This window comes from Lepisosteus oculatus, chromosome 2 (assembly GCF_040954835.1).
Source record: "Lepisosteus oculatus isolate fLepOcu1 chromosome 2, fLepOcu1.hap2, whole genome shotgun sequence".
NCBI lineage: Eukaryota > Metazoa > Chordata > Actinopteri > Semionotiformes > Lepisosteidae > Lepisosteus > Lepisosteus oculatus.
Window position 1 is genome coordinate 55,563,329 of NC_090697.1, and position 12,053 is coordinate 55,575,381.

At 38.4% G+C, this 12,053-nt stretch overlaps 1 protein-coding gene across 8 annotated transcripts in view; it reads right to left on the bottom strand.

The window, feature by feature from the left end:
• nhsl1b (NHS-like 1b) overlaps window positions 1-12,053 on the bottom strand; it is a 184,359-nt gene that overhangs the window by 68,973 nt on the left and 103,333 nt on the right. Inside the window, exon 1 of one of the 8 annotated variants that reach the window (XM_069179415.1) lies at window positions 6,123-6,211. The exons of the other annotated variants lie outside the window; for them this stretch is intronic. Within the exon in view, the coding sequence (XP_069035516.1) occupies window positions 6,123-6,138 (16 nt within the window). The 5' untranslated portion in view covers window positions 6,139-6,211. Of the gene's footprint in view, window positions 1-6,122; window positions 6,212-12,053 lie in introns of those variants that run through there. 8 annotated transcript variants of the gene reach the window in all.

Here is a 12,053-nt window from a genome sequence, read left to right on the forward strand (position 1 = left end):
GAATTTGCACATAGTGCATCACCTGTCTACTAAATATTTTATAATGATAAGCAGATCTCAGTTTATATTGTAGGTTTCAGACCAAAACATGTAATTAGTCTTCCCTAATTGATTTTTAATCAATGTATACATTCACACAAGTTACGTTTTCACTGTACTTAAAGGAAAAAAGGCTGACTTTCATCAACATTTAGGTCAAACTCTCCCTGAATATCCTATTGTTATCTCGAGACACAGGAAACCTGATGTTTTCTTACATCTTAATAAGCCTGATACACCTTAATAAGGTGATACATGTCTTGTAATGTATCACCTACTACTACTAATAAAATCGTCTTAGTCCATGCATGGTGTAATTTAAAACAATTATGTGCTTTCATCATTACGTGTAGGACAATATCTCTGTTTCAACGGTGATTCATACCATTCACTATCACCATAAAGCCCAGTCCATTATTCAGGATCCCAACCATCCTGGCCACAAACTGCCCTCCCCTTGTACTCTGGCAAGCGGTACCACATCATTAAAGCACTGAACACTATAGCTTCCACCCTACAGAAGTGCACATCATTAACAGCTACAGTAACAGCACAATGCACAATTTTTACATGGCTGTATTACCCATTGAATGTTGTTGTACTATCATTATTTATCATTTACTGTTTTCTACTGCACTGTGTGTGTCCCGAGAGAACATTGTGAACATCGCAAATACAAATCCCAGTGTACAATAAACTCCTCTCTGAACTTGCCTTTATGTGTTAATGGCAAGAAAGCAGTCCACTGAAAAAGAATCATCTTAATGTATGATATAAATGAGATATGTAGAAATGTGACAGAAAGTATTATGATCAGACAAGACAAAAAATTCAACTTTTCAGCACAGTGCAGCAGAGGTTATCTCATCATCTATTCAACGCTATCAAACTATCAACTAACAATCTTGTTAAGAGGATGTTTCTCATCAGCGAGCACTGGAAAGATTCTCAGGACTGACATACTATTCAGTACATTACGGATGACTCCTAGATGAAAACCTGAGTCACACCAGAAACTGAACCTGGGTTAAATAGTAACATGACTGTACCAGGGCAACAGGGCAATTACCTGAATAAAAGGTGTGGTCAGATAAAAGTGAATGTCTTCCAGTGTCAGTCCAGTCAAATATCCAGTCAAAATCTTGATTTTAATCCAATAGAACATTTATGGTATTTAAGTTTTGATGACTGCAATCCACCAATTTCCCCAATAAACTTGTCAGAACTTTCCAGTCAGAATGGACAGACTTATACCAACCTACTATGCAAGGCTAGTGGAGACCTCTTCAAAAATACTGACAGCAGCAATTGCTGTCAAACATGCTTCTACCAAGTCCTGATTTAGGGGGCTAAATACTTACGAAATCTGTAGATTTCACTTTGTAGATCTTCTTTGAATCTATGGTGTTAAGTTTTATCATTACAGCTCTGAAAAGGTTAATTTGAAAACAAATACACTGTTTGTAATTAATAAAAATGTTATATTATGGGCAAGACACTGTAAATACAGAAACAGAAACAATGCAGTGTCAAAATAAAGCCACCTAAGCAGGGAATCTGATTTTTATTGATTTTGACCATTTTCATTCGGCATTTAGAAGAGATCATGAGTTACTATAGCCATTCAGCATATGTTAAATCCAATGTGACCTGAGGAGTCTAGGGCTGCAAGATGGATCACCAGCTGCTGTTATAGATGCTAACAAAGAGACCTCAGTTTCAAATGTTATCCAAGAAATGTGCAAGTCCAGGTTAACACACAGTGAACCAAAAGCTTCCTTGAGGCAAGCGATTTTCCCTAACCACTGGTGGAGCAACTAGTCTACTGCAGAACACCTTCTTTTGCGCAGTGGACTATCATTAAGACACAGACAGGAAGCACATGCAGACATCCCAAACAAGCTACACCAGATCTTAGCAGATTTGAAGAACAGAGCATATTTATCAGGAAATGATCTCTCTACAACCCAGAAAGACAAGACACTTGCCAAGAGCCTAGGTTTATATCAACAAGCTTTGCTTTCATGCCTGCAAAATGGGAATAACTCAATAAACCTTGTCCAAAGAATTACTCATTCTCTACAGTACAACGCACAAGCTAAATCCAGATTAGCAACTGGTGCCTTCAAAGGAACAGATCGTCTTTTTCTGTGGATAGTTACAAACCAAATCTCTCCCTCAACAACGTAGCGGCAGGATGGAACAGCATGTTCTGGCAATACAAAATACTAAATTCCTGGAGAGCTGAGCCGGAGAAATCTCCAAATGGTATTGTGTAGTTCGTTATCCTCTTTCTGATGGCTGAAAGCCCTTTAAAAGCAGATCTCAAAAGCCCAGGTCCTTTGCCATGGCTCTCCTCCCCCAACATAATTATGTGAAGCTTTATGACTCAATGCGGTCTATGAAAAGCAGACAGTGTGATGGGGGTGGGTGTGCATGGGTAAGGTCAATAAAGTGTTAAAACAGAGCCCTATACTAAAAAAAACACTCCTTCGAGCCTGGAGTGCATTGTGGTAGGGCTTCATTGGCTTCAACACATGCTGTGCAGAGCCTCTTCTCTCCCAGCAAATCTGATTCATATGCCTCCCATTTGATCCATTCTGAATCCTGCCAAGAACAGAATCTGAAGAATGTACTCAGGGAGAAGCACACACGCAAGACAAATGGCAAACAGACTGGTGGGATATGAAAGCACACCCCCTTAGTAACATGCACAGAATCTCGATAGATACAAATAGGGTAGAATTTGAGGAGAAGAGTCCACCGTGACTCCCACCTTCCTTCCTCCAGCACTGACTAATATCAGACTAGAGACAAGGGTCTGGCTGGCTGTGGCTGAAGTTCAGAGGATAGTGCTGTTAACTCCGCTTAATGAACAACAGGGAAAATCTTGAACTTGTTTTGATGCGTGTGTTCTTCAGTGACATATAAGTAAATATGTTTTAGAAAAAAAAACAATGAGCAGAGTCATTTCAATTAGATGTTCACTACATTTGGAAATAACGAAGTACATGCAGATATTAGTACCACTACCACGGAACCTACTGGAATGGCAAACTTTTCTGTGAACCACAACTGAGAGCCAAAACTAAGGCCTGCAAATGGACCATTGTGAGTCATGCTCATGGCTACAGAACATGGAACATGTCACGACAAATAATAGTCTCACTGAATTTTAAGAAGCCAAAGTTACTTTCAAATTAAAGTTGGGTCCAGTGTGCAGGCTTCAAAAATTTTAAAAAAGATGGTGGCTTACAAACAATGTTTGTAAATTAAGGATAATTGTTAATGATTCTATACCGTCTAAACTACCATAAGCTCACACACAATTCAAACGCGTAACTGTTCTTCATCAATATCATAAGGAGGAAATTTTTGGTTTCCATACCTAATGTTGTCACAACTAAGGGATGATAGCTTCTGCTGCATACTGTGAAGGTCATTTTTTGTAAAGGACTTTAACAGCCCTGAGAGATTGCCAGAGGTATTCTAGAAATGCAAAGTATACCAAAAATGATCACTTCGAACACTTTACAGAATGTAACATATGATGCACTTCAGCAAAAGGCTTTGCTGAGGAGCACAAGTTGTGAGGAGTGGCTTTCCTACAATAGACTGAGTTAAGATCTGGCCATAAATTGTCAGTAAGAAGGTGAACAGAAATAGGTCTGGGTCCCATGTTCATTATTCAAACCCTGGACAGAAAGACAGTTACCAGGCCCACCCCTGTATATCACTATAATGATACTTGAGTGCTGTAGCAGATAGAAATGGCACTGCCCTCATTGAAGGCTCTCATGGATTAAAACATGTTAAGTGCTTCTAAGCTGTAATACAAGAGTGACTGCACAGCATAATTGTGCAGGAAAATTACCAGATCAACACAACAAAACCAGTAATTTCTAAGATCATTAGCATTTAATCAGAACAACAATTCTACTACATCATTAAGTTCACTTTTTTACAATGGAAAATGCTAACAAAAATGGTTCTGCCATGGTTTTGTGCTTCTCGTTACTACACAGAAAGAATTGTTTGGCATAGTTCCAGCTCATTTTTTAAGCTTACATGCATATGGACACTGCTTTCTGCTATACATGATGTAAGAAGGAAAACTCAAAGCGAAATTCCATGATATCTGTGTCAGTGCTTCACACAGAAAAATATGTGGTTTCCTCTGTACTTTAAAACCCCTAAATGCAGACTAGGAAGTCTGCTTTCTAAACAGTTTAATTTTTTTTATTTAGAAAATGTAATAGCAAATAGCACTCTGCACCTTGCATTGTTTGAGTCGTGACAATTTAGCTATACACAACTTGGATCATTTACAGAGAAATCATTGGTTGTAATAGTTTTCCCCCCACAGTTTAATAAATTGAATATGGACATTTTTAGAACTCAGTTTGAATACCCAGAGCACTGATTAAACGTGTGTGGGATGGTCGTACAAGAAAAACTGCATGTCAGCTCAAAACATATGGCATTTTTCAAAGGCATGATTGTCCAGGGCTCCTAAATGGTTTGGTAATATCATCTGCTTGGAAAACAGGATGTGTCCTGTACTCTGGAGATTGCTTGTCCAGAAGCTCCCAGTTGTGTATATTGCACCTGCAAATTTGGGTATTTTTAACACTGCCAATGACTGCACTCTGAGAAAAAGCAATGATACTTGATGATGTCTTTATAGACTACATTTGTGTCTTTTTTTGCACTGACTGCAAGTGACTGCTCAACACTGATCAGTGTAAAGGGGAAATTAATTGGTGTTTAAGAACAAGTTATTCTTAACACTGATGCATATCAATAAAATTGCTTTTAGAGTAATAAAGGACATATTACACTCTTTACTGCTGGAAAACTCTATTTTCATTGTACTCTGCATTTTAACAGCACAACACAATCAGTTTGACAGTGCTGGACAAGTAAAGTAGCCAGTTAAACCTCACAACAGCTGCCAAGTTTTCAGTTCCTCCTCTTCAGAGGGGTGCCCAGTGAGTTAAAATGTTAATGGGCATACAGTTTGCAATGGAAATTAGACTCCTAATTTAAAATGAAACTATTCCAAATCAAAAACTAGCCCTTTCAATGGTTTCAAGCAGAGTTTTCGGGGTAATCCTATCATAAATGGTATAGGCCAGATTCCCAATGTAGCTTTTCTAGCTAACTATGGCACATGAAACTACTTTGTCCCCTGTCTGAAGCGTTTTAGAATCTGAATCTCTTGTTCATCTCATGATAGAAAGATATATGTCTTACAGAGACACCTGTATCTTACACCCTGTTAAGTCTCAAGATGAACCCACAAAAACACAAGACCAAAAAACACTCCAAACAAAACAAAGGGAACATGCATTTTAAACATTAGAATGTAATTTAATCATATCCCACTCTTTTAAAAAAAGATGCCAGAGACATTTTAACTGTACTGCAATAATATTACTGCAATGGAACAGTATACTTCCTAAATATTGAAAGTTAAGAAAAATTGCTGCCAGTGAAGTAATTAAAAAAATGACCCTGAGAATCTTAAAATAATCCTAAACCACTGCTGTTACTTCTGATAAGCTGCTACAGTCCGGACATTTGTCTTCTGATAGTTTAATAGCTATCAGAAAGTAACAATAAAGCACACAATCCAGATCGGAACTTACAGCACTGCTATTTATGCCTGCATTGCATGTGTTTCCATAGTAATCGCAAAAAAAGTGGAAGGTTTCTGGGAAAACAATCTAATGGAAACACTTTGTGCTGTAAAAAGAAACTTTAAAATACTATCTTCTGTTTCATCTACAACAAAGAAAACACACCCCTGCAACCTAGATGGTTGGTAGTGTCAAATTTGTGAGTTTCTCTATCTAACTACCAGACTCTATCTAACTTTCAGACCATGGAGAAGCTTCCTCCCGGCCAAACAAAGGAAACACACAAAAATCAAGACACTATGATAATAAAAACTGTCAGGAAGTTTTTTTTTCGGGAAAGAATCAATTCGGATCATACCTTCCCCACTTGTAACTGAAAGCAGCCCCAAAATGTTGACAAATCCTTACAGAAGAAGACCCACCACCTCACTTGCCTCCTACCTTTCAGGCAAAACATTGTGGCCAGTACCCTCCTTCCTTCTCTGTTCTTCGCGTACAGTCCTGGCAGAGCTGGACTGAACAGGGCAGCTCTCCCCAGCCCACTCCACTCAGCTCACACACAGCCTGTTAGCAGTGGCAGGCGGCCAGCTCGTGTTGTTACAGGAAGCTGCGATCCAATCCCCTTGCTTGCTGAGCCACAGCACTGACAATCCCCCCCCAAAAAAATGATTCCCAACCCCACTCCAACACAATGGTCCCTCCACACAGCCTCTCTGCATAGCCACAGCATTGACTGCAATTGTTTGAACTGGTCTGTCAGCATTTCCAAGGTTGTGGGCACAGCTTATGATTGTCAAATGGCTAGTGATAAAAAATAAATCACATAATCCCCAATTCAACTGTTTGTTGTCAAATGCTACTGCCCCCCGGCTCTGCAGAAAGTGGGTAACTGAGCGATTATTTCCATTTCACTTATTATGTGAGACAAGGGCGCTTTTTTACAATACATGTTTAAATATACAGGTTATTTTTTTATTTTCCTGTTTTCTTGTGGGAGGGTGGGACACATCTGTCTTGCCTAGTGTGCCAAATAAAAAACACAAAAGGTGGCCAAACTACACATATACTGTTTCGCCCTGATGTTCACCAGGTGTAAAGCATATACTCATGTTGGATGAACTACTTGTCTATCATCACAGAAATATCAAACACACTACAGTTGAACGTTTATTTACTTTTTTTCCAGCGGACATCTGTGGTGCTTAGCAGCACGTAATCCAACCAGCTCTGGCAGTGTTCCTTCTACCTTCAAGCAGTTACACCCTCTAGAGAAGTACACTGATGACAGTCAAGGCAGTAAAGGCCATTTGCCTTTATGAAAATATCTAACGCAACAAGGCTTAAAAACACAACATACTCACAAATACATACTTGCGTGTAATCCTGAAGGAAATGAGTCTCACGTACACAGCAAATACTAGCCAAAATAAGTCAACTGAAAGATTAAAGAAGACCAGTTGTTGTGCCTTTTCAGGAATGTTTTAATGTGACTTATATTTAAGCTTGTGTGTCCACTGTCTATTTCATTAGTATATTTAAATCATGTCCCAGACATGTTGAGAGACAGAGAGCTCTACAGCAAAAAAAAAAACAACATAAAATGTATTAACCACGTCCTTTAAGAAAATACCACAACCTGTGCAATAGGTTTGTTTCGACAAACCACGAGTCATATTTTCTGCACTCATTTTTTTTTAACAATGCAGTTTATAATATTGATAGTACAAACATGCCAAGAATAACAGCTGGCAGCTTGTGTACATACCAATAACATTCCCAATAGCACACGAAAAAGGTTAAAGAGTCAACTTTAATGGGATAGTTTTCCCCTTAAACGTTAGCAGAACCAGCAGGACACTCTTTTTGTTATGACACATTTCTCTGTTCTATTGTAACAAGTGACATCACCTCGCAGGTTAGCTATGGAATCTGTAAGCTGATCTATAGAAAATGCGTCTAAGAGGTCCAAACTCATACTTGGCAAAGAACCACAAAGCAGAGCTATTTTTATAGTTGAGGCTTTATACTATACAGTGTGGGAGGCGGGAGGGGCTGTGTCAGCTTGAGGAAGAACAAATACTTTGACTGTTGAGCCATCTTCAGCTGTGGACCTCAAGATCCAAAATGTGATTTCTTCTTTCTACTTCTCAGCACAAAAATAACCTTTACTTCTGCCTATATAAAGTGTCCAACAAAACAAGAGGAGCCCAGCGATAGGGGGAGAGGGTGAAGGGGGACATTGTTTAAACATGTCATCATCAGAGCCTAAACCTGGATTAAAATACAAGTTTGACCACTTCAAAGATTCCAATCTTTTCCGTCTTTTCTATAGGAGCTTTCCAGTGAGCACGCAGAAAAAGCTCCTGACAAACAGGCTGCTGGCTACCAAGAGGCCCATTTGGCATTTGTGATTGGCAGATGGGTCAAAGTTCTGATTTCATTCAGTTCCTAATGGCAGCAGCAGCTTCTCAACACAATACTAACTGTACACATAATGAAGGATTAGTCAAGCGTAAAACGATGCTGCGTTTGATCAGTCAAAGGTCAGGCTGTCTCCCTCAACTTCTCTCTCCTTGCAGTTTGTATTACAAAGTATAAACTGATGATGGCAAATGGTTTAAATAAAATCTTATTATTTCTTGAATTCCTTGAATGAGCCATAATAATGTAACCTCTGAAAGAGGAGAATTAACCTCTGCAGGAATTACAACACTGGCTATTAGTTTGTTTAATGTCTGGTCAGAGAAACTGCATTGAGAAACCTGCCTTGATTGAAAAACATCCATTTATCTTTAAGACTGAAGTATCACTACTGTATCCTTTCTTTATACTATAAAAATGTAATACAACTTCAAGGTAAATTTATCTTTACCAAGCTTAAAGTTAAGAAATTTGACTGTCATTTATAGTTTAATCCAATTGTGATGAAAGGCACTGTAAAAGAGGTTGTCCTTTTACTGATTTAGTTCATTTTATAACAATAATTACCTGTCTGTAATACTGATGTTACAGTCCTCACTATAAAAAGCACTCTCTCAAGTATGAAAACTGACCAATTCTCTTGTGTCATGCAGGCATTCAAAGTTGATAAAATAATGACATCTGAAACAGTACTTCATACTTAAGTTCACAGGCTTCTGATCTTCTCATTAGAAAGTTATCAAAAGATAATTCAGTTAACACTCCTTGTCTGGATGATAGCACTTTACCAATTCAAACACCTCTTGAAAGACACATGTCTTAAAACATAGCATTATTTCATGGCCTCACATACATGTACACATAGCCTAATGTGTATCTGTGATTACAATCCTTGTTTTCTTCACAGAACAATTAGTTCAGATATAAAGTTCAGAGAGAGGCTCTCAATATAAAGTTCAGATAGAGGCTCAAGCTATTCATGTGAGATGAATCAACCTGCACAAAAAATCTCTATTTGATCTGTGTCAAAAAGAAGCCACTGTACAGCATCTCCCTGGTAAGTTTTGGTAATATCTGACAGTACTTTAAGGGGATAAGGAATAAAAATCAATATTATTTTCATGTACAAAGACCAGTTACTGAAGCTGACATTGACTGACTACTTTACATTGTTGTGCTTATATGGCAAACATTACGTGATTCAATAATGAATGTAGCACCTAACAACAAAAGATCATAAATGTCAACTTCTCCTGCAGGGCTGCTGCCAAGTATCAAGCAAGACAGACAAGATATTTTCACAAAAAAGACAAAGGTATATAAAGCACAAAAAAGCACATAAAATATGCCTGTTATGACCCCAAGTATCTAGGGGTAAAGGGGTAAAGGGGCTCTAATTTACTTCACTTCCCAAACTATAATTCAGCCTTAAACTTTCCTTTCTTGTATTGCAAGTATCAAACATCTTCAGCAGCAAGATTAGTTAATTCTACAGGTAAACGGGCTTTGTAGCAGTTATGTAGTCTGAAAAGGGGCAACGAATACACTGTAGCTCAGAGAAGCATTCAATATTGTAGTTATACTCACTGTGAAAATAGTGTCCAAAACTGTTTAACTCTATAATGGAGCGCTAATGTGTAACTATTTAACTCTGTAATGCAGTGCTGATGTCTAACTGTTTAACTCTGTAACACTGTTTATACAGTATGTACCTAAAAGAAAGACATTCAAGTGTCTGCAGAAGTGTTGTTCCTCTGCATCGTGTACTGTACCTGCATTTGCCAGCAATTACAGGATACAACCCTGAACCTGATATTTCCAAAACTCAGAGGCACGGCAAAGCAGGGAATTTTCAGCATGCATATGAGATCCACCTAATGCAGTGATTCCCAAACTGCATGCCCCAAGTGCAGGCACACGGGCCTATTTATGTAGCCACACATCTGAAGATCTGGAGTCCAGTTGCCTTGCCTTGCTATGGTAACAACCATAGCTACAGAATCCTTATCAGCATTGGCTTAACTGCAGGTGGTGCAGCTGGTGCAACTGTACTCGGGCCCTGCAGTATATTGGTCCCCCTACACCCCAGTATGGACTCACCTGACATCACATACTGAGTTAAACATTGTTATGTTTACAGATGTAGAATGCCTCTTTCTTATGTGAAATGCTAAATATTTTCTCATTTGCTTGAAAGGTTTTCTTGAAATTTAGCCTAAGCTTAATTGAACGTCAACTGAATGTTTCCTAACCTGTGAGGACAGGGGTGGCAATGCACTTCTCACTGCTCCTGTGGGGAGTGCAGACTGTGGTGAAAACACACCACGCAGCTCACCTGTGTGGACTGGGGCGGAAACTCATTCAGTTCTTCTGACTGTTTATTCATGCATGATTTAGATTTTGTTTTCCACTGCAGAAATTGAAAGTAATTGGTCTTCACTTTATTGAAAGAGTTGTTGATGTAGCTTGGCTTGCAAAAGTCAAATCTCAAAGCAAAGAACCAAGGTTTCATTTTTTAATAAAGGAAGCTAAATCAATAAAGAGTCAAGCAACAGCTACAGTTGAAATACTTCATTTGCAATTTGAAATTATTGCAAGTTTTTTACATACAGCACAAGTTGCAGTCTGTAAAGGCCTTATCCCATTAGCAGGACTGGAAAAATCAGAAAACCAGAAATACCTTATTTTCTAAGGCCACTTTACAGAACTACAGACTACCTAACATAACCTAATATGACTTACAATTCCCTCTGTACTGAAAACAAACTTGAGTAATTCTGAATTTGGTAAAATTGTTAGTACCCTATCCATAAATGTTATTTGTCATATCCAGGATTGCTAGGAGCAATACTGTAAATGTTCTTCTGCCATTTTAAGCCAACTTACTTTTTCTCCACTGTCACTTATCAATCTCTTATCAAGAGACTGTGTTTAAATACAGCTGATTAGTATCTCTGTGCAGTTCCCTTCAGCACTGAAGCAAAAGACTAAATGGTTATGATCACAGAAATTCTCATTAAATGAAGGCAAATATTTCTCATTAAACTGTAGTCTAGGATTCAGGTTTATGGTTTACAGGCCAGGTGGGCTGCCATCTGAGAACTGGTGCCACCTGGCCAAACAAAAGTGTTAACACCAAAATATTGGGACCAAATGTAATGCCTTGGTCTGAAAATCTCACGTATTTATCTCGCATCTAGGTCAATTTAAAAAAATGAAGTAATTAACTTAAAATAAAAGAAACCATTTATACAAACAGTATGCAATTTTTGGGAAAATCTTACACATCAGGGTTTTGGACACAGTAAGACACAGGGATTCCTCGCAGCTGAATCATAGGGTCACAAGACAAATACTGTGTCCCTTTGTTGCTTACCAGTCAATTTTCAATGTGAAAAAAGACATTGCCTCACTGAGTGCAAAATCATAAACAGTGCCTTAATAGCAGAGAGAACACAATGGCTTGAGGCACAAAGAAAATAACAAATTGCTATTCAATTTTCAACCACAAAGCTCTTCCTCCAGCAGCATAATGGGGAACCCTACATCTTTGAAGAAACCTCTATTATTAAAATATTTGTTTCAGTCAAATAAAATCTTGTTCAGGATACTATTATTCAGTTACAATAATAAGAGAGCTAGGTAGTGGGCAAGCTTGTACAGTAATCTAGCAGTTAGATAACTAGGTGGGGGGGGGAGGTTAACACCTGTCCAAAGCTTGAAATAAATGTTATTTCTTGTAATATAAGTGCTGATTATTTGACATCATCAGCTGTGCCTGAAATGTCTGGAATTGTTAATAGTGTGTTATGAGCTGAACGTTTGGGAAGTTCTGACATAAGGTGACATCCAAGACATCAAGACATCATTAGAACAGTGCTAATCAGTCTAGTGGGATTCCTCTCACTCGAACACTAAATCTCAATCAGTGCCTGGTGTGGAGTCATGAGG